This window comes from Salminus brasiliensis, chromosome 8 (genome assembly GCF_030463535.1).
Source record: "Salminus brasiliensis chromosome 8, fSalBra1.hap2, whole genome shotgun sequence".
NCBI classification, from domain to species: Eukaryota; Metazoa; Chordata; class Actinopteri; order Characiformes; family Bryconidae; genus Salminus; species Salminus brasiliensis.
Genome location: NC_132885.1, coordinates 20,253,940 through 20,277,198, shown reverse-complemented (window position 1 = coordinate 20,277,198; position 23,259 = coordinate 20,253,940). Strand labels below are relative to the sequence as shown.

Below are 23,259 nucleotides of genomic sequence, written 5' to 3'. Positions count from 1 at the left end.
GTGACCTTCTTTAGCTTTGGGGGGTCAACGTACAGTAACATGAATAAGTAATGTGTAGTTTAGTAACTGAACCTTTACTATAGGATCATAACAAGACAATTCTGGACCTGTAGTGGACATGTCTTAGAGAGATTATAATAAAAAAATTATAATAACCACTTAGATGCCAATGAATATTTTATCACATTACGCTCCAACTCGTGTATAGATAAGGGAATGCTTTCATGGGCAAGTTACATTGCTTTCTAAAACAAATAAAACCATATGTTTCGCAAAGATATTCATGGATATAATCTAGTATATTACCCCTCCATCTAAGTGAGCTATGCATTAAAGCTATGTTTCCATTCATGAAATTAGGACAGTGTGACTGGCAATGTCTTCAAATCAAAATCACACCTTATTAGAAACTGAACTGAAGAAAGGCCGAGGCACACGATACCAAAACATTTACCATTCTTTAAAACTGTTTGAACCTGCAAGTTGTGCTTCTATTACTTTGAGTTTCGTAAAGGTAAATGCAGAAGAAAATTAGTGGCATGAATCACCACAAAAAAAAAGAGCTGGTGAACCGACTCCCATCATTCACATCAAGGAGCCGTTCAATAGCGACATTAACACACCCTGTGAAAAGCAGTTGCGTTGTCAAAATAAAAGTCCGACGTTTTTTATATATATATATATATATGATCAAATGATCCTGATGTTGAGTTGGCGTATTAACCTAGCCTATATACGCACATTGTCCTATAAATAGATCATTTAGCCTAATTAAGTAATAAGGCATAGCACATGACTAAGCTCGTGGTTTAACAGGAAAGGGACGAGAGCACTATGTAGCATTTAAATAATATTCTACACAGACGGTAGGTTACTCTTATTTCCATCAAAAACACGGCATTGGGCCCTTTGAATGGTCCTATAGCCACAAAGTGAGTACCTCGTTATTTCTCGGTACTGCTCGTTAGGCTTAATGAATTTAGCGATAGTTCAGTGTGGAGTGAAAGTCCTACAGCCTGTTGAACGCACACACTTAAGGAACTCCCATCTGTTTTGGAGCAAACGATAAGGTATGCGTGTAAATAACACAAACGAGTCGTTGAATCAATTTACTTTCACAGTTTGGCTCTTTAGTCGCCATGTTCTGACTCCCCCTTACAGTTTGGTGGTTCACTGCACGTGCACGTTGGTTTTCCTCTCTGTATTATTCAGGAGATTAAAATCTTCTTGATACGTGTGTCGTTAGTCAGGCTGGGTGTAGACTATTGGTGCCTTTATGATTGCTCGGCGTTCGTGCATTTCAAAGAAATATGTTTTCAGCATTTCCTGAGTTAGAGGTAGTGCATTTCAGCAGTAGACTACTGTAAAACATTCAACTGATGCCTCAGGGCTTTATGTTACATATGTCCAATAGCTTGCTGATCATGGGCTGTTTAAAAACACCAAAGTAGCTACAGTTTAAAGGTAGTCTTTTTTTTCAGTCATCTTGGAGATTTAATTTTTGTTTAATCTGCAATTATGTAATTATGCTACAACAAACCGGAGCTGTAGGGTAAAATTCTAACTTGGGCATGTGGTGGTGATCAAGTAATAATAACACCGGTACTGATCTATCTGTTACTGTAACGCAGCTGAATGCAGTATGAAAGCTACTCCAGCGTCCAGTTGTGGGATTTCAATTTTTGAGTTTATCGGACGGAGTGCGCATGCGCGATAGTGAGGGCCCTCGCGGGCACGGTCCTCCTCCCACGCGCCTGGAACGTCTGTACGTTTTCGCGCATGCGCCTCTGAATTTATGTCAAGGCACAAAACTGGCGCTCTACCGTTTCCAGCTCTACTCCGGTAAGAAATTCACAGGCGTTTTGATGCTGTTCAGAGCTTAATTGGCCAAAGTTTCCACAACTGCCTCTACTCTATAGCTCAACCTGAAGGAATGATTTGAGTCACCTGCGTTGTTGGGGGGTCTAATTTAACCGGGGGAGAGAGGCAGTCAATTTTACCCCGCCTGAGATTTCTCCCCCTCTCCGCCGTGGCAGGGTGCTGTTGCCTCTGCTTTCGCGTATTGTTTCGCTCGCTCTAATGGCGGACGTGAGGCAGTGCTACTCACTAATGGGCAAATTTATTCTCCGTTATCTCTCCTTATTTTCCTTTGCTGTTGACCTGTGCGTGCTTCCCTATGCCCGTTCGACTCAATATTGCTCTGAATGGTTTAGTCGTTTGGTAAATTTATGTAGCTAGGCGTTATAGTTGATGCTCTGAACTGTATAGCGCCCCTGCAGGTAGCCACGTGTATGTCCTTTTGATTGCCTGGGGTAAAAGCTCTGGGGTAACTTCCCAATTAAACGTTCACTGGAGTGTAAGAACCCCGGGAACTTCATGTGAAGTTGTAAACTGCTAAATAGGAGGAAAGTCAGTGCTGTAGTGGGTTTGTAGTATTGATTAGTGGCTTACCGGCGTGCTCTTGGAGCCCTGGCAAAAGAGTTTAAATGGGTCATGGTTTATGAAAATTGAAGTCTTTGGTCTTGCTGTTTCGTGGGGATTTTTATGGACTTAATCAGCTATATTGTCGCGGCGATTATTTGTGAATAACTTGCGACATTTTTGCCTGTAATAACAATGGCGCAGTCTCGCAGGCTCTCCTCCCTCCAGTTCGACGCTAATCCAATGGCTGCATGCGCAAGAGAGGCCAGGGGTGGGAACAGGGAGCACCCTGAACTGAAACACGTTCACAGTTTCTGCCTTTAAATTGCGCTCTGTTTCAGTCTGTAGACTTGTGTTGATTGTATGCGTGTGTCGCAGTCTGTGCGTTTTGTGCGCAGTAAGTTAGCCCCAAGTTTTCAGAATGAAGTTAAATATGGAAGCCTGTGTTGACGTCGTCCTCCGGTTGCCTGCACGGCAATAAGAGGAGCCTATGGTCCAGTTTGAAATTGAGCAAGTTTTATTCGCGTGTAGAGTCAAGGACACAGCCCTGGGCTGCCTTTGAGTCCGAATAGCACCCCGTTAGACGGTTCTAGGTGGTAGCAGTTCTAGGATTGCTCGACCTCCTCCCGAATGGCCCTGAATGAAGGTCCTCTGTGCAACTTGAGAACATGTGCGTTTTTTTATGATGGCCATACTACCATACTCTGATGATTGTGTGAGCCTAATGCATTTCTCGGTGTGGTAGGCTCATTCTGGGTTGCCTGCCAGTCACTTCCATTAGCACATGCATCGAGGCTGCGAGCGCATGGCGCATGTGCTTATAGAGCCTTTATGAGGCTGTGGTTGCTTGCTAGCAGTGCCGGTAGTTTGATCTCCCCTTCAGGCCGTGGATGTGTGAAAGGCCAAGGACTGCAGAGCTTGTTTTTAAGGTTTTTTTTTGTTTGTTTGTTTGTTTGTTTGTGGGGTTTTTCTTTTTTAAAGTGGGGCCTGTGTGTACAAGGCAGCACATTTGCCACGAGGAGTCGTTGCTTATGCTGCATCAAGATGTAGCCAAAGGAACTTTGGGTAATTGAGTCAAAGTTAGGAAAGAATGGGCTTTAAGATCGTAGTAATTCAGTTTGGTTTGTTTTCAGGAGGAATATGTTGACGGCCATAATATCTTCATTGCTCTTGGCTCCTACTATCAGTCTTGATGCACAACCTACTGAATAGACCCTTCATCAGTGGGCAGTGATGAGGTATTGCATTGCTGTGTGAATGCATGATGGATGGACTGTGATGAGATGTTATTTTGAGGTACATTAGACTTTTTTTTATTGTATTGGGGGAAGGCATCAATTTTTAGTCATTCTTAGCTAAACGGACCCCAGAGGGAAGCACAGTGTGTAGTTATTTGTTTGGCATTAGGAAGTGAATTTTAACATTTGGTTTAGAGAACATTATTTATTTATTTATTTATTTATTTTTTAGAACTCCATGATATGGACCAAATTTAAGATGCAATGGTGAAGTAAGTGTGTGTGTGTGTGTGTGTGTGCTTCTTTAATTGTAACTAATCAAAAATGCCGTCTTTTTGTCTTTACTTTGGTTACTGAGTTTATTTGAAAGCAAAGTCATGCAATATATTGTCAATACTGATTGTATTGATTTTGCGCTCATTTTATTTAATGATGTGATAACATTGTACTTAATATAGCAGCTTGTTTTAACTACAGTCATCAGTTCCTTTGTTTCAAACAAAAGATTGTAGTTACAGTATTATAGTAGTGGCAACACATTACACAACAGTTACATATGAAAAACAGTTACACCAGCAGAAATTTATGCAGCAATGAAATGTCATTGAGAGGTCAAGAGAGAATGACCAGGCTGATTTGAGCTGGTAGAAAGACTGTGGCAACTCTGATATTCACTATGTACAATTGTCTTGGGGAAACGGTAGAAGACCATGTTGGGTTTCATTTCTATCTGCCAAGAACAGAAAGCTGAGGCTGCAGTGGGCACAGGCTCAGCAAAACTGGTCTGAGACCATAATTGACCCATCTTGTAGTGTCTGTGCCAAAGCATACCAATGCAAGTAATCTTAAACCAGTGAGGATGAGTTCATTGTTCTTCAGTGACTTTTCCGGTCACTGGATCCGTGGTAAAACAGGGCGGCATGAAGGTGCTCTACCCAGCAGCAGTTAAGTATTGCTATCAAATTGGTTGGTGAGAGTGTATTTCTATGACTGGTACCTCATAGGGAGCACACACTATTGGTCATTGGCCTTTTGAGTAATGCTCTCTTTGTGCTCTTATTACCACGGTAACCAGAGGTGCCAAGAAACTGAGATGGATCATCGCTGTCGCAATGGAGGAATGATGTTTAACCCTAGTGTGTTGTAAAATAAATGGGCGTAGAATCAGAATATGAATGAATACGGGATTTATGAACTTCCAGTTATATGCCAGTAATATGATTAGCCTGAATGCAGATGAAAATGACTGCTATTGAATGTGAACTCAAATTCTCCCCACAAGGTGTTGATAAGCTTTGTTATGGAAGATAGATTTTTGTATGGCTGTTATTTCTAGGGTTCAAATTTGGATTTACTAATAAGCATATGTGAGTGTTTTTTGTTTTTTTTTTTGTCTGTGCCAACAGGTGGTTACCTAAGTGATGGATGGAGAGTTGGAGCCCAGGGCAGATGCAGAGGAGGCCTCAAGTCAGGAGGAGGAGCCCATGGAAACCACACCCTCAACAGATCTCTCCTCAGATGGGCAGCATCAAGGTGAAACTGGTGCCATGACAACAGACCTACCCAAAGCTCCAGAGGATAATGATGATGATGTTGTGCTAGTAGAGGGGCCTCCTGCACACTCTCAGGGGGGAACACAGCCGCCAACCCCCTCCGACTCCCCCACACCTGTCGAGGCCCTCAATGCTGCCAAAACCACAGACTGTGTGGAGTCAGCTACCACAGCAACAGCATCCTCCAAAGCGCCCACTCCTCCCTCCTCTGCAGCTGCTGCTGCCTCTGCGGCAGCCGTAACCACGGCGCTCAAAAGCCAGAGTGAACCCATTGTTATAGACGATGAGGAAGATTCTGAGCACAGAGGATCTTCCTCACTGGTGGTCGGTCAGACCAGGGGTGCCTTGAGTAGCACAGAACCTGACTCTGAAATCAAAATTGCCAGTGTTACCACATTAGGAGGGACATGTTCATCAGAGGTTGCCATGTCAACGGCAACGGAAACACCCGAAGCCCCGGGTGCCCAAGAGGATATGAACCTTAAGATCACAAGTGTGACATCGTTGAAAGGGGATAGTGAAGCAGGTTCTGGCATGGAAGAGGTGGAAGCAGCAGAAAACGGGTTACAGATCAGCAGTGCATTCAGCCTGAACCCAGAGGCCCAGCAGAGCCAAGGATCAGCCAGTAGACCTTCACCCACTTTCAACCCAGGACGTGTAAGCTCAGCTGTCCAGCCAGTTCAGAACGGAGAGACGGGGACCCACCAGAGATCTGGTAATGCACGTGCACATTTTCTCATTCTCTCTGTGCTGCACATGTACTGTAGGTCTGCCTATAACATTCCAATATATTGGGCATCTTGATGAGGACATTGTAAATCATTTTGCATTAATTACTTGTGATTTCTGGTGCATGTTTATTAGCTTTTTAGCTTAAATTTGAACACATTTAAACAAGCATTTTGGTTATGAGCTGCTATATGTTCATGAGCATATGTTTCCAATCAGAGTTTAAAATGCAATTTTTGTTTATTTTGTATGAAATATATTGATCCTGTTTTGTTTGAGCTGAACTTGTCTACCCCTGTTTGCAGTTCTGATGCACTAGTTTAACTACTTTTTCATACAGTTTCAATTTGGTCTTTCTCACTGTTATTTGCTTCCCTATTTATTGACTTTGTAAGTAGTTGGGATGTCTTTTAGGTAATCTCTGGTAAACACCATTTAAATGTTTTGGGGTTTTTTGTTCCCCCCCCCCCACTCAGACTCCTGGATTTCTCAATCAGCATCTTTTCCCCGCAACCAGAAACAGCCAGGAGTGGACTCTCCCTCTCCAGCAGCCTCGCTTCCCAAACCTCCTGGTCAGTCCTCCTCAGGGTCCCAACAACCCACACGCACCATGAAGGTCACCTGCGCCAACTGTAAAAAGCCCTTAAAAAAAGGCCAGACAGCCTATCAGCGCAAAGGCTCCTCCCACCTGTTCTGCTCCACAACCTGCCTTTCTGCCTTCTCCCACAAGCCCACGCCCAAGAAGAGTTGCACCATGTGCAAAAAGTAAGACTTTTTAATGTTTGTGTTTGGGTGTATTATTTTGAAAGACTGATGTGATAAGCATGCTTAGTATAATGTGTTTTTTGGATTTTTTTTTTCTTCTTCTTTAAACCAGGGACATTACTAGTATGAAAGGTACAATTGTGGCTCAAGTAGACTCGAGTGAATTGTTTCAGGAGTTTTGTAGCACTGGCTGTCTGGCTGCATATGAAAACAAGCAGAATCCCCCGAAGAACGCTCTTAAAACCAAGTGCACTGTTTGCGGAAAACTCACAGAGGTCAGTTCTTTTGTTTTGTGGGATGCTTGGCAGGCCGTTCTACAATTCATTTGAATTTTTCAAAACCTCATTTACGAGGGGGGTGGCATTAAAAGAAGTAAAGTTTATTTTTGTGTCATTTTGTGTCTTCCTTAGATTCGGCATGAGGTTAGCTTCAAGAATGTCACCCATAAGATCTGCAGTGATGCCTGCTTTAACCGTTATCGTATGGCTAATGGGCTCATCATGAACTGCTGTGAGCAGTGTGGGAACTACTTGCCCAGTCGTGCCACAGCAAATCACTTTTTACTTGTTGACGGGCAGCAGAAGCGTTTCTGCTGTCAGAACTGTGTCAGGGAATACAAGCAGGTAAGTAAGCCAACTTAAAGGTACCTGTTCAATAGTGCTTTTTGCTGCCCCTTCTTTACCAATGATGTGAAACCTGCTTTTTAGCCTTATTGTTCTATTGATGTTCTTGTGGTGCCCAGTTATTTCTTCTTATTTCCTCAATGTAAGATATATAGTGACTTTAACAGGGCTTAAGATTGAACTCCTTAAATTTAAATAACTAAACTGAATTATTTGTTTTTACCCCAGACTCATGGAAAGATGACGCAATGTAGTGGTTGTAAGGTGATGTGCAGATCGTTTGATGTCACTCACGGCATCGGACCTAATGGTGTCATGGAGCCTTACTGTTCTACGTCATGTCTGACTAAAAGCAAAGTATCTGCTGTTGCACAGAGTAAGTACTTGATGCTAGACTTATCTCCAACACTTCAGTATCTTGGTACACAGCAATGTCAATATGTAAAGCTGCCCTTTATGCATATATGTGTGTATAAAGTTGATCTGTATTGTAATCTCACCTGTCTCAGATGAGATACCATAGGTACATATAGTGATCCATATGGCAATAGAGGTGTACTGTAAGCAAGGCTTGCCTTTTTATTGGTTAGTTTCCACTGATGCTAATCTAGCAATTCTGCTAGCAAGAATTTATATAAAGGAAAAGTTACACCATCCGTTACACCAGCATGTATAGATGGATGTGAAACTTTGTTTATAAAGTTTCCTAAGAAGGCTTATTTAGTACTTTCCATTATTACACCCAGTGTTCCCTCGACCAAAAGAACAAGAATTTAAGCCTAGTTGTGGACTATGCAGCATTTTGAACTGAAATATTTGTCATTTATCTGAAAGGAAAACATTAATCCACATCCAGCACTCCACCCCCAGTGTCCATACCTCTCTTTAAATACATGTATAACTTTTAAATAGCAGTCCCCATTTTAGTAAATGTGAAATTGTGTACAGTTTTATGCTGTTGCAGTTGATGAAATTGAAGTGCTATAAACAATTTCATTATAGTAAGGTTTTGTTTGATTAGATGCTCTTTGTGATGGATGGCCATATTTTTCTGGTGCTCAGTAAGACTAATGTGATTTTCATAATTAATTAAGGTTCATTTTATTTCTTATGTTACTATTTCAAAATTTGTGTGATGTTCGTGTTTATTTTATGTGATGTTCTTAGGGCCCCCCTGTGAATGAGACATTGGTCTCAGTTGAGTGTCCCTGACTATTAAATTTAACAAATAATAATGTGTCTGGAGATCAGTCCCGGCAGATCTAAGGTTGGTCCAATATGAATAATGGTTATGGAATTATTGTTAATGAAGAAACACACACCAATACATCCAAATTATGGCTTATTATTCGAAACAATCATTCCCCCCCTTAAAAACATTATAAACAAAAACATTATTTTTCATTCCTTCTGATACAGTGGAGTGATCCATAAACTGCTACGCTGACTCACTATTTGAACATGACCTAAAAACAGCAGCTTGTGCTTTAAGCCTTCAACTGCAGCTTTTTACCCATGATATACAGTAGCATATCATGCCAGACGCTACACTGCTTGTTTTTGTTTTAGGCAAAGAGTACAGAAGGTGTATACCACATAAAGTATCCATGGCTGCACAACTGATGTGTTTGAAATCTTATTGTAAACACTTTTTACCTCTGTTTTTGTAGTTGCTGAGCCCTCCTGTCATTTCTGTAAGAGAAATTCATTACCTCAGTATCAGGCGACACTGCCTGAAGGGAAAGTCTTAAACTTTTGCAGCTCTCAGTGTGTCACAAAGTTCCAGGTACATGCACTGCATCACTGTTAATATTTTATATATATGTGTGTGTGTGTGTGTGTGTATATATATATATATATATATATATATATATATATATATATATATATATATATATATATATGACTGAGAACGTAGTAGGAGTTCTGTGCATAAAGTGAGTTTCTGATCACTTTCCACACAATTTGTCTTAGAGTGCCACCATTCAAACTTCAGCAAATGGTCAGCTTCCTGCCTCAGCTTCCAGTAACGTCCAGTTGAAATGCAACTACTGCCGAGGCTCCTTCAGTCTAAAACCAGAGATTCTGGAGTGGGAGGTGAGGATTAAAGGACAGTGATCAGGATAGTGATCATTATTTTGTGCATTGTATAGTTTATAGTTACTGTGGTGCTTTTATAGACTCTCATTCAACTTAAACTAAGTACGACTGTCTTCATTCTTTTCAGGAAAAAGTGTATCAGTTTTGCAGTAAGACATGTTGTGAAGATTATAAGAAACTCCACTGTATTGTCACCTTCTGCGAGTTTTGCCAGGAGGAGAAGACGCTTCATGAAACTGTCAAATTTTCAGGGGTCAAGAGACCCTTCTGTAGTGAAGGTACTTTTTTTTAATTGAGAAGATATTTATCAGTATTAAATTGTATAATTTGCTGTAACAAAACACCTACCCAAATATAAGTGTAGTGACCGAATGATCAGTTGAGGTTTGCAGAATAATAATCTAACCCAGACCTACCCACTACCTTCTTTGCACAGGTTGCAAGTTATTGTTCAAGCAGGACTTTGCACGCCGTCTGGGCCTGAAATGTGTTACCTGCAACCACTGTACCCAGATGTGCAAGAAGTCTGTTACAAAACAGATAGACAGTGTCAGCAGAGACTTCTGCAGTGAGACTTGTGCAAAGAAGTTTCACGACTGGTACTACAAGGTCTGCAGTTAATCTTCTTATGTTGTAGTAGTGGTAACATTTTCTTTTGATTGCTAAGTGTCCAGTGATTATAACTTTTTTGCTGTTCACATTCTGAACCACAGTGTTGACCCCTTTTTATATGAGGACACAATCTTGAAATACATGTATCACATTATTATACATTAGTGAAGGCTCGTTAGTTTTACTATGCTTGCTTTTTGAGAACGGAGCCCAGTTTCCCAAAAGCATATTGGTGTTAAGTTCATTATACTGTTGCTTATTTTGGTAAAACCTGTGTTTGTCCTGTCATGTCATGTTTGTCCACTAGGCGGCGCGTTGTGACTGTTGTAAGGTGCAGGGAAACCTGACTGAGTCTGTGCAGTGGCGTGCAGAGACGAAACAGTTTTGTGATCAGCAATGTCTACTCCGCTTCTATTGCCAACAAAATCAACCTAATATGGCAACACAGAAAGGCCCAGAAAACACAGTTTTAGGTAACATCCTCGCAAAGCCAGCGAATGTATGCAAACTCAATTTGCATGTCGCCTTATTTTTATGTATAATGAACATTTTGTCTTCTAATAGGAATTGGGGGACAGGCCCAGGCGTCTAAACTTGCAGTGAGTTTTGTTTTGTTTTTTTTTTTTTTGTATTTTTGTTTTGTTTTTGTCCCCTCATTTTCTTATTTATTAAGAGTACCATGCACAACTAAAATGATCTAACACCTCATGCTGTCTTTTCCATACAGTTGATAAACCAGGGTCCTGTGTCATATGCTGGAGGAGGAATTCTTAAGGATGTAAAGAACAAAGCTGTGCTTTGTAAACCCCTCACCATGACCAAGGCGACCTATTGCAAACCTCATATGCAGAGCAAACTGCTGCAGACAGGTTGGAGCATTATTTTTCTATACTACAACTGGGCTGAGCATGACATTTGGGGACCAGTAAGGTATTAATGACGGACTGGTACTACATTCTTTTTACAGAAGAAGATGGCTTGGAGGGCTTGGTCAAGGAATATGTCCCTGTCCCAATACCTGTTCCTGTTTATGTCCCAGTGCCCATGAACCTCTATGCTCAGGCCACACCCACACCTGTTGCAATACCTGTACCGGTAAGAGGTTCTCTCTCAACCTGTTTCAGGTGATACTCCCCCTGCTGCTGAAACATCTACTTTTTTTTTTGTTTTTTGGTACTGACGATGGTACTACTGATGGTACCTGTTTAAGATGGATGATGAAAGGAAGCTGACTTGTCGAAATCCCTATGCGGTTCTCAGGTACCTGTGCCAGTGTTCCTGCCTACCACGCTACAGAGTGCTGAGCAGATTGTAAAGACCATCAATGATCTCAAAGCCAAGATTCCTGATCCTCTGGAGGCTGACCTGTTTGCTATGGCTGAAATGATCTCTGAGGATGAGAAGAAACCTGACTGCCCTGGTACCTTTTTTTTCCAACAATTTATTTATCTTGCAAGATGCTTGCCTAAAGATTTCTTCTTAAACTAAATGTGGCTAAAGGATTTCGTACCTTTGTGCTTGTTAATATTAGGGCTGCACAATGTTGGAAAAACTGACATTGATGGATTATTAATGACATTCACTTCTGGTGAAATCTTCTGTATTGCAGAAAAAATATTGCAATCAGTGTATCCAAGATTGGAGTCAAATAAACAATATTGTTTGTTTAAACAACAATATAATCTGCATCTGGTAGCTATGTCCGGGAAAATGACAACTGTGTATTTTTATTTTTTATAAGCAGCACAAAAGTAACAAGACCTGTTTTAATATAATTTGACATTGCATGTTCTGCATGGCATGTGACTATTATGCATGCAAACACTACACAACGTTGTTTCAGCATTACAATTGCAGTGTTCTGTTTTACACTTAAAATGGCCTATGCAGACTTTTCTTTCTCATCTTTGCAGTCTGTCAGTTTTTACAATGATTATTGTTGGCACAAATCGACTAATCAGGGTTTTCATTTCTAAAGCTCTAAAAAGTGACTGAGGTGATCAATGTTTCCCCCAGCATTGAAGCTGATCATGTGTTGCTACTAAGCTCTTGGGCCTTGTTAACATTTTCCTTTTGATATAGAATGCATGAAACACGCCACTGGGAATGTGACTCATTTTAAAGGGAAGATTTACAGATCCTACGGAGGAGAAATCTGTTATAATGCGAAGACTAAAAATGTAATTCCTATACCTTTGCCTGTTGGGTAATAGTCACTTGATCTTAAAACCCAAAATACTAATAAGAAACAATCATGTCTTGCATCTTAATTTAATTAATCTTGTTACCCTTTAAAACATTGTGCTATGGGTTCAAATCTGTTCAACTTTTGATAAACCTTGTTGTTGTCTTTTTTTCTCTCAGATATCAAATGTGAAAAGAGTGATGTGGTGAAAAGTGAGAGAGTAAAGAGTGAGAGTGGTGGTAGCAGCTCTGAAGAGGAAGAGGAGGAAGATAAATATGAGCCAGAACTGGACCTGGAAAACGACTTTCCTCTAGGTACAGAAGCCCCCTGTGAGCAGTCCAAACGTTGGGCATATGCAGTACACATGATCTCAATGTTCGTTGGCAGTACAAACTTGGTTATAAAGGATTATCGCTGAGTTTAGAGGCTGTTTCCATTCCATTTTGGATTGGTGTCCTTACTTGTGAAGCTCCTGTTACTATCTTTTCCTGCTCATAACTAAATGTGTTGCATAATAGTTTGATCACGTGTGTGTGTGTTGAGAACTACAGAGTATACAGCCTTGGATTAAAATTCTTCCTTGGCTATTTCCGGTTGTTAGTTTTGTCAGCCAAGCAGAGGAAAGTGATTGTGTGGGAGATTGGAATACATGTATAAGCAGGGTATTCTTATGTAGTTTAGTTTTTCAAACAAGCTTATATAAGAATCATTAATACCCTTTGAGGAACTGGTGAGCAATTACTGCTTAATTAATATGTTAAACAGCAAGACGGGGAGTGCATTCTCTTTTTAAGTATGGTCTGCATTTTGTGTTGCATGTGTCTCTGCAGCCTCTGAGCCTGTGCCTGTGTTGGAGGGGCTAGATGCAGAGATGGGGTTCACGTTACCCCCGGTCCTAGCGGACGAGAGAGAGGAGTCCCCCCGGCCTAGAACCAGAAGAAGGGTACTCCAAATATGTCCTTATTCTTTTAAACATCAACCTAAGAAGCTGTCCAGTGATTAAAAACATCATGCTGTTCACATTCTGATGTGACATGATTGTTATGGTTCTGTATGAGGACACTACATGAGTAGTTATGGTTAATGCCCTTTTAACAAAGTAAAATGTGTTTTTTCAAAAGAAACAGGTTGGCAATTTTATATGCTCTTTATGTTGTCTCCCATTGTCTGTAGCTTGATGTTTTTTGTTTTTTTATTTTAATGATTGCTTAGGGTAACAAGAGACGGGCAGTGGAAGAGGAGTCCTCTCCAGCTTCCTCCTCAGCAGACCCCACTGCAGCAGATGGCTCTTTCCCCCTTACTTCCAGGTATGGCCTAAATGCCTGGAGGAGGTGGACAACATCATCAGCTGCACAGCCCACTGGCTTGGAAGAGAAAGATTTGCTAAAACAAGGTAAGAGGCCTCACTAGTCCTGTTGGATCCTGTTTGAACTTTCTGCTGTTTTTGGTGTGAGGATCTGTTTACTGAAATACCTAAGTTTGTGTGTCCAATGATTATAACTTAACTGCTGTTCACATCCTGAAACAAGTGTTGTTGACCACAAAGTTATGAGGACACTTTTTTTTTTCCATTTCGATCAGTGAGTTATTGAAATGTTGTTGTTCTGGTGACTGTGGGTTGAAGTAGCAACATTCTGCTTTAGATCATGTTTTTTAAGGGCATTCTTCACACCTGCAGTTTGTTTGCTCTGGTCTGAATCAGTTTACAAGTTTGTAAACATGGAGCATTTTCCCATTGAATTTAGATTTTCACACTGGGGAAATAAAATCACAAATGCATCACAATAAACATTCTCTCTGGAGCACAGAAGTATATGCAGGAAGGAGGTCCTGTGTTCTGGACTATTGCATATTTCTATGTGATTTAACATGAAGCAATGGCAGAGATCTCATTTGTTTATAGCTGTAGTAATTATCTGTGCAGTATACCAGGTTAAACAAGAATTTTGCAGAGCACACCTGATGGTTTGGTCTGATCAAGGTCTGAGTGTGTTCTCCCCACAAACAAACCACTCCAGAGTTTGGTTGAGACCAGGCGAAGACCACCTCCTCTCAAGGATCTGTGCAATTGTTTTGGTCCACATCAAAGTGTGATGACCTTGTTTCAATTTACTAAAAAGTGACTAAAAAGTGCAGGTGTGAAAGCTCTTAATTGTCTTAAAAACCCTTTGTCTTTTTGCTATAGTAAGTTTACAGGTGCATGTACATGCTCAAATAAATGGGTCCTAAAGTATAGTATGAAATTCCTCTTCTCCTGCGCCTACTGCTCCATCAGTGTTTTGTCGCTTTCTTCCAGTGGGGGGTGCCAATGTGTGGTGTTGCAAAAGGTTGACTACAGACTAGCATCTGGCTCTGACTCAATTTGCTGTGTAATTCCTGCTTTTCATAAGCCATTTGAATCCTGATAGATGAAATCCCAGCCTAAAACTGCTTTCTCAACCGCATGTCCTGTTGCAATTGTTTTTTTACTTGCTGTTGTTTTGTGGCCATTTCTGCTTAATTTGTGGAATCGGAAATGAAGTCAATTGATTTTAATGCTTACGCTTGTCAACTACCAGTATAATTGCCATTTTTAATTTGTTGCCGTGTGTGTGTGTGTGTGTGTGTGTGTGTGTGTGTGTAGTAACTCCGGCTCGCTTGAAAGGCAGTCTTCTCTCCCTGAGCTCAGCAGAGCTTAACCAGACTTTGGCTAGATTCGTCAAAGAAGTGCGACGGCCCAATGGGGAGCGCTATGCTCCGGACAGCATTCTCTACCTATGCCTTGGCATTCAGAAGGTTAGTCAGTTAGTTTTCAGAACTTGTGTATTTGCACGTTTTTAATGTTCACATCTGTTTTGTATGGTATGTTGTGAGCTTACCCTTGCTGTTTGTTACAATGATTTTTATTCTCGTGATAGAGGTTGCAGGTGTATCTTTTTTATTATTTTTTTCCCAATTTGTAATTATTTCCAATTCCCACCCAGCTAGGACACCCCCTAGCTGACCCTCCTCACATGAGGAGGGTCAAGGCTACCATGTGCCTTGTAAGAGGGACTAAAGCCCTTTCCTTACAGTACTTTTGGTTTTGCTAATATATTTAAGTGAGTTTATCTGATTGAAGTTGGGCTCCATGCCAATAGTTTAAATTCCTGGGAAGGGGTCTCCTGAGTTCTCAAAAAGCTGAAGTGTAAGGAGAGGTTTTCAGACAAACCTAAGCTCCTGTGTCCAATGATTATAACTTAACTGCTGTTCACATCCTGAAACAAGTGTTGTTGACCACATGAAGTTATGAGGACACATGCATATTAAAAAAAGAAGTGTATATTATTTATTTTTTTCCAGTTTAGGTCAGTAAATTATTTTACTTTAAGTTGTAGTTGACCCATCCCCTCACATTTGGTCATTTGTAATATTTTTCTGGTTTGCTTAAAGCATTTGCAGGATAAAGGAAGACCAGATGACCTCTTCAATGACTCCTGCTACCAAATGTTTGGAGAAGAGCTTAACAAAGTTCTGAAAGACTGGCAACCCAGTGTTCTTCCTGATGGTAAAAAGCTTTCTGTTTCGGTAGTTGCGGTGTTGCAGTTAATGTAACTCTTTGAAAGTGTCCAATGATTATAATTATTGCTGTTCACATCCTGAATAAAAGGTGATGACTCAATCAAATTATGAGGACATTTTCAAGTAATGGCCCGAGAGCAATCTGCTTTAATTTTTTGCTGAGAATCTTTAATGTCTATTACACCATGGTGATCATTTTAGTTTTATAGCTTACCTGAAAGTTGCATGTCTGTAGTGTGGATATGTGTTGTCAAGATGGTCATGTTCTTGGCTGCGGATTCTGTGTGTAGGTTCTCTTTGGGGGCGTGTGGAGGAGCTGTGTCTGTGGAGTAGCAAGCAACTGGGAGAGCACTCCCCTTCAGTTCTTCTGCGCTCCCTCGTCTATCTCAACACTAAATACTTTGGGTTGCGCACTGTCGAGCAGCACTTGCGCCTTTCTTTTGGCAATGTCTATGGCCCCAGCACTTCCAAACCTCACAACCATGAGACCACCGTCTGTATACGCATCCCTTCCATCTCGCAGGATCAACACGGTATGCTATACTTCACCCCTGGCTTAAACCTGCGTTAAGAATACCTGGATCTCTTTAGGTCACTAAATGTGTGAACGAACTAAATTTAGATCAGCTCCAGATATTTCTAGATTAAGTATATTTGCATCTCTATATTCTGTGGCATTATATAGGTAAAGGAAATTTTAAACAAATGAGCATTCTGTATTTCTCACTTGGAGCCCCCTTTTTCTCAACAGAGCCAACAGCAAGTAAAAGGAGACGTAAAGACGGTGGTGGCTCAAACTTTGAGCTGGATGAGGGTTCGGGAGGCTCTGATCGTTGTCCTGTTAAGAAACGCGAGTGTCGCTTGTATGAATTATACCTGTCTAAGTGGTGAGTTTCCTAAAACCAGCTCTATCTTAAAAAAAATTTCTGGAAACCGTGCCATCTCTTTGGATAAAAACACATCCTTATTTGTACTGCATAATGGGAAAACAAATATTAAAAATGAAATATAATCAGCATTATTGAGTAACTTCCTGCTCCTTATTTCTTCAGCCCGGAGTCTGTAAAGCAGAGGACAGATTTTTTCTATGTAAAGCCAGAGATCTCAACGTCAGATGGTCCGCTATGGTTCAGCTCAACTCCTCTTGAAAAGCACGTCCTGGAGAGCCTCCTAACTCAAGTCCTCCTAGTGAAAGACATCTACAGAGAAAGCGGTCGTGAGGAGGAAGGCATTTAAGGCTAGATAAACTGAGGACTCCTTCACCACCATAGCACCCTCTGCATTGCATAATATCACTGTCCCTTTAAACACACTGATCCCAGTACAGCTATAAGCAAAGAGAATACGGTCTACGCCAGGACTTGAGAGGTTGACTGCCTAATGCTGGTTTCTACAATCAGTTTTTTCAGAAGTCATAGGGTGATGAAAGTGGTGCTTTATGTGAAAAGCGTCCCACAGACTGCTGCTTTCTTTTTTTTTTTTTTTTCTTTTTTTTTTTCTTTTTTTTTTTTTTTTTTCCCCTCCTTTTCACTTGTTAGAAATTGCGTGTATGTGATGTAGCATTACTTATGATGCCCAGATTGGGCTGCTGTGGTCTGTAAATATTTCTGAAAGTAGTGGGTTAGAGAGTGGCTGTGTGTGTGTGCGTGCGTGTGTGCGTGTGTGTGTGCGTTAAAAACAAGCTGAAATACTATAAATAAACATTAAAAAAAACCTGCTCACCATGAACCCAAGAAAGCCTTCTTAAGATAAAATATTTATTTATTGCGGTTTGTGATTGTGTCAGAGTTCCTTTTATGACAGGACAATGGATGGATGTGTGTGCGTGGACCTTGTGCCATTTCTCTCACCTTCTTGAAGAGCATTAAAACCTGCTGCAGCCCTGGATCACCCATTTGTGTCTGTTTCTCTCACTCTCTTGGACTTGTGAAGTTTGGGTGCTGGGTGACTGGCAGTGGAGGCGTATATATGAAGCAGGTTTATTGTTCGTATTGAACTTCCTAGTGTTAAGCTATTCTATTGAACAATCAGTTAAGAAAACTTGATTTTTACTCCCAGTGTGGTTTTATTTTACCCTCCTACCTTTTTTGACTTTTTGTTTTCTTTATTTCATTTGAAATAAACCAAGCACTTTTCGTGCATTGTTGATTCCACGGTCACGTTTATGTTGGAGCACATCAAATTTGAAATGATTTAAAGAATGTGGCTGTGAAAAGCAGTCTGACAACTGAGTATAAATAGCATTATGCAAGGTAGGAGTGACTTTATTTATGACAAATGTTCTGTTTTCTTGGTTGTTTTTATCTTATTTGTCTTTTTGTACCAATAAATGCAAAGCTAATTTCATCATCTCACAAAGCCCCCCTTTTGGGATGTCGCTGATGTTTTGGTCAGTATTTTGCATGAACCAAAGTTGGGACTTGTTTATATTCTGAGTGCAAATGTTTTACCCTGGATTCAAGATGTGATTGTGATCTTAGATCTTTATGGTCGCTTGTCTTGTCAGGACTTTAGCTCCATAATTCATTGTTATGGGTAGTGTTAGCAGCACCTCATTGGTTTACATGTGCACTGTGATATTTGAGTTATTTATAGATCCTCGTGTTCTGCTGAAGTGTGTGAGGAAAAAGGAGCAGGAGGTGTGCAAGTCCTTGTGCCGGTATGTGACCTTGATGTGGTGTGAGCGACTTTTGAGACTTCATGGTAAGAGTTTGTCTTCACTGATGGAACAGTTTGGCCAGCAAGGCAAGAGGTTATTCTTTGTTAAAACCTTCATGAACTCTGAAGCTGTTTGTTATATGAGAGCAGTTCTTTTATGGTAAACTCCACAACACTAATCCCTAATTTGGCTGTGTTGCCTTTCCAACAGCTCTTCTTTAGTTCACAGGAGTTTGCCTTCGCCTGTAACCTTAGTATCCTTCTTGACCTTGCCTCTTCAGAAAGTAGAAGACAAACATGAGTCTCTTGACATCTGGAATGCACACTGCAGAGAAACTAGTGATCTCTGAAGTTGAGTGTGGTACAATTGCTGGTTTGAGTGTTTCTTTGACTGCTGATCTCCTGGTATTTTCAGCACCGGTGTCTTGAGTTCACTTAGGGTGGTGCACAGAGGTGAACAGGTGATGTTCAGACTGGTTCGAGCTAATTGAAAGGCTACAGTAACTCTGATCACCATTTGTGCACAATTGTGTTGAGCAGACAAACATTTTAGGATTAAAGTTAGACCTTGAGGTGGAGGGGGATCTGAGAGAACCAGCAGCATAGAACCATGTCTGGTTCTACATTTATCAGCCAGGTGCAGAACTGAGGCTGCAGTGGGTACAGTTGAAGACTGGAAAATGATTCATTTTCTAATGACTACATCCAGCATGAACATGCACCATTGGTACAGTGTTCCTAATTAAGTGCCCAGTAATGGTATACAAATATTTTTCTATCATTTGGGGAGCCACAAGTAGTTGGGCAGTGTTGATGTTTAGCACTTGGTTGCATGTTTCTTTGTAGCTGCTTGGAAGTCTGAGATTTATTGATCTCACTAGATGCTGGATCCCTACAGTAAGTTCCTTAGGTTCCTGCTTGTTTTGGGGACTTGGGGACTACGTTATTTGTATTTATCCTCTTGCTTTAATAGAGCATCACAAAATGATCCTGTTTCCTTGGCAGCTGGATATGCCTATGCAACCACCTCAACGCTTACCAGTGAGAAATTTTTGCCCTTTTAATTTCCCATCACTCTGGTACAAAGTAATCTTCCATTCTTAGATTTGAATTGAATATTCTTCATTACTACTATGCTCATCTATGGTGTATCAAATTATTTTTTAATGACCAGTACAATCCTGATTTTAATGCACAGGGTTGGTTCCTGGGACAGGGATAAAGTTTAGTTCTGGACGACACAGCATTCTGAATTGAGGTTGTCCATGAAATTGGAAATGTAGTTTAGGACCTGATTAATACCTGTCTGGCCCCTTATGTTTTAGTCTCGGATTGAGGTGTTCAGAATTGATTCACGGCACACAAGTGTACCGCTAACTGTCCACATTCTAGATCAAAGTGCTGGAGTACAGAGCCACAGCAACTGATATTGTGTTCCTATCCAGTTACTTATCTATTCCTAGAACCTGGATTGTAACCTGGATCTCATATCTGAGTTTAGAATTATAGTTCTCTTTGTCTTGAATAAGGATGCACAACAATATCTAAATAAAGAAAAAAGTAAAACTTGGCATGGCATTAAACAGATGTTTAGTTTGATGGTCCATTTATTGTACTCTTGAAGAGCTGTAGTCCTGTTTTGTCATGTTAAGAGTTTATGCATTAGGATGATTATTAAATTATAGGATGATTCCAGGTTACAGATTCTTTATTGAATAACGTAATTACATAATAAATATCTTGGGTAATTAATGTTTTTTTATTGTACCAAAAATGCACCAAAATCAAGACACGTAGGTTTATATCTAAAATCAATGACGTAGGTTTGTATCTTACCAGCTTTTGCATATTTTAAGCAATGTAGTACCCACCCCAACAGAACCTGATAGCCTATGATTTCTGTAAGGAATTTTTAAAGGTAACACTGTAAGTCAATCATGTCAGCCATGAGAGAAGATGGTGATGGTAATGACAGATCTTCAGTTTCAACATCTGCATCTTTTTATCTGTTACCGAATGAAAACTAACATTTGTACACTTCTCTTTATTCATTCATCCATTCATTTATGTATGTATTTATTTATTTATATAGTTGTCTGCTGTTTTTCTTGTTTGTGTGTTACCGGGTTTTATCATTGGGGGGGTATTGAGTGGGTGACATAATAAAACCTCAGCATACTTTTTAATTGGGTTAGTGGGTGCTGTTCATAATTTTATTAATTGTTCTTCTTACATTCTGACATTTTACAAAAAAAAATAATTAATAATTGAAAGAAAAAACAAATTCAAATAAGACTGTTTTTCAGTCACAATTTCCGTAAGCAACAGTAGAGTGCTCTAGATAATACAGACTTGTTCACATGGAGTCAGAAAGGCATTAGTTGAAAATACAGCATCTGTATTGCACAGTGTGTCCGTAGGAGGGCGCTCTTTGATGGGTGTGGATGTGGGCACTGTGATTATCTAGGGGTGGGACTGAGGTTGTACAGTGGTATTAAATGCATTAACATTTATTGCCTGCTTGTCTGTCTTATGATAACTACCCATCATTCTCACCGCGGCTGGGCTGCACACTGCAGGTGTGAAGAGCAGGGTAGCGGCTAGTATGTTTTTCCTCCGTGTGTGTGTGTGTGTGTGTGTGTGTGTATGACTGACATACGTACATGCACACAGAGCTGAGCCCACCAATGTGTCAAGAGTGCCAATGGACCTCACTGTGTGTGTTGTGTGTAATTGTCTTGCTGTAGTTTACAGTAGAAAAGGTGAATTTGCCGTTGGGAGGGGAGAAGTCTCGGGTTGTTTTATGGGCATTAGTGCAAAGTGTGACAAACTCTAGTTTTTGTGAGTGGTGTTTTTTTTTTTTTTTTTTTTTTGAAGAGGCAGCTTTTTTCTTTCTTTCCTATCTGTTAAAGTTGGCCAGACTCCAATAACTTGCCCCATTGATCTAAAGCTAAAATGACCCTGAGCACACACACAGCCGGCCTAGCGAGAGGGGCGGGCGGACGTAAAAACATTTTTTCACCCTCGTGGGGTTTTTTTTTGTTTGGGCTCAATCCCCAGGTCTTTCAGAGCACATAAAGAAAGTGCTGCCCTCAGCAGGGTCATCTGGGATGGAGCCGTGGCACAGGCGAGGGGCAGACTATAGGTGGCGATTAGGCTCTCTAATGTCTGATGAATCCCTTCAGAATCACATGATATGAACTAATGTCACCATTTAATTATAAAACAACAGTGAGGTGGGTGAGGGAGGGGGAGGGGGAGTGGCAGTGCCAGTCTGTGTGTTTGAGGGGGAGCAGTGTGTCCAGCTGCACAGCAGAGATAGCGACTAGAATGGATGACAACTGCATTTCTCACATTTTTTTTGGTTTGTTTCAACACACATTTGGGCCCCTTTTTGGGATCTCCTCTATGGCAGTGTTTTAAATAAAAATATTTACTTTATGTAGTGTGATACCGTATGTGATTTTTGCCCAAGGGCCAAGAAAATAATTGTCTGTTGTCATATTATATTAGATTTAAGTTTTATTCATGTTAAAGTCTGAAAGCAGTACTGTATAAGTAAAACCTTGAAGCCATGCGTCCAACATAACTGACTGCTGGGTGTTTTAATCTTGAATCAAACAACATTACTGTATATACATACACTGATTCCACTTAATCCAATAAATGGCCGTGTCTGTAAGTATACATATATAGAAGTGACCATGACCCAATGGAACGCTGTCCACCAAACCTACTGGTGTCACTGTGGTGCCCACCCATTTCACTCACATGACTCCTTTTGTCACAGACACTGGCCTTAGTGGTTCACCACAGTGCCTCAGTAAAGATAAGCTGGACTTGTGGCAAACACAGGATTATGTTTAGGGTTTTTTTTAATCCACCTTTTTATGTGCTATTTTTACCATAATAAAATATTACCACCTTCATCTAATGTAAGATGCAATAATCATCAGGCCATCTCCTTCATAAAACAAGGATGAGACTATAATAAGCTGTCCATATTTGATTAGAATTGACCATAGGTAGCCGATATACATTAGGAAATGGGTTGAATATGCTGAAACACTTCCCTGCACTATACGCTGGGAGACAGAGGTATTCAGGGGCCAGAGTGAATTTGCTAGGTGATTAAAGGCTATAAATAACTGCCTGTGTGTTTTCCTCTCTAAGGCTGGTGGTGCTGGCCCCACACAGACCCTGCCCTTCACAGCTAGCACTGGAACCCTGTGCCAAACGACAGGCCATCTCACGACACACTGCAGCCAGTGGATCCAACACCAACTACCTATCATCTCCTATCACTTCCTATCATCTCCTCTCCACAGCTCTGCTCCTCACCCCCACCCTCCACACTTCCTGCTCCTCTACTCTGACCTCTTTTGTTTCAGTGATGTCCATTTTCCTCCTTCCTTGCTTCTTTACTTTTCCTTTCTTCTCTGTTCTCTTTTTTTTTGTTTAAAATGCTGGAATTCAAAACACGAAGAGCTATTAGGAGAGCAAACCTTCAGAAGTATAACAGGAAGTTTGTCCGTTTCACACAGACATTGTTCGCCTAATCCCTCACTCCGAAAATAACCCTTGTCCTTTCCTAAATGTCTAGACACAGGCCATAATGACACATGGATATGTCTTTTAGCTGCTAGTTTGCTACCAAGAAACCTTGTTTTTAAGGGTGAAGACTATAGTGGTCTAGATTAGGAGATTTATAGATTACGCCAATTTATTTCAGTCAGTGTAGCATCAGTAGAAGTAAGTGTTATGGGTAAGTAAAACAGAGGATATGATTGGTCTATATAGTATACACAGTTTAAACCATATTTTAACATAGGTTA

At 40.7% G+C, this 23,259-nt stretch overlaps 1 protein-coding gene across 3 annotated transcripts; it reads left to right on the top strand.

Moving 5' to 3' along the window:
* Positions 1 to 1,772: 1,772 nt before the first annotated feature.
* zmym2 (zinc finger, MYM-type 2) lies at positions 1,773 to 18,124 on the top strand. Of its 3 annotated transcripts, XM_072686045.1 has the most exons (24): positions 1,780 to 1,842; positions 3,555 to 3,659; positions 5,066 to 5,927; positions 6,418 to 6,706; positions 6,819 to 6,981; positions 7,117 to 7,329; positions 7,558 to 7,705; positions 9,000 to 9,115; positions 9,304 to 9,426; positions 9,557 to 9,707; positions 9,866 to 10,038; positions 10,349 to 10,514; positions 10,606 to 10,640; positions 10,769 to 10,910; positions 11,009 to 11,136; positions 11,302 to 11,461; positions 12,406 to 12,540; positions 13,057 to 13,169; positions 13,439 to 13,619; positions 14,850 to 15,001; positions 15,638 to 15,752; positions 16,057 to 16,299; positions 16,518 to 16,653; positions 16,819 to 18,124. In XM_072686045.1, exons 3-24 carry the CDS (start codon positions 5,081 to 5,083, stop codon positions 17,000 to 17,002), a joined length of 4,113 nt encoding a protein of 1,370 aa, XP_072542146.1. In that variant the 5' UTR covers positions 1,780 to 1,842; positions 3,555 to 3,659; positions 5,066 to 5,080; the 3' UTR covers positions 17,003 to 18,124. The 3 variants fall into 3 exon arrangements, with proteins under 3 accessions (XP_072542148.1, XP_072542146.1, XP_072542149.1); XM_072686047.1 differs by lacking the exon at positions 3,555 to 3,659 and having other exon boundaries at positions 1,773 to 1,842; XM_072686048.1 differs by lacking the exons at positions 1,780 to 1,842; positions 3,555 to 3,659 and adding an exon at positions 3,708 to 3,931.
* Positions 18,125 to 23,259: the final 5,135 nt, after the last annotated feature.

Coding starts and splice junctions, on each gene's coding strand:
- zmym2 (XM_072686047.1), top strand. CDS start 5,081: ATGGATGGAGAGTTGGAGCCCAGGGCAGATGCAGAGGAGGCCTCAAGT. Junction 5,928..6,417: donor GGGGACCCACCAGAGATCTG/GTAATGCACGTG, acceptor CCCCCCACTCAG/ACTCCTGGATTTCTCAATCA. Junction 7,706..8,999: donor AGTATCTGCTGTTGCACAGA/GTAAGTACTTGA, acceptor CTGTTTTTGTAG/TTGCTGAGCCCTCCTGTCAT.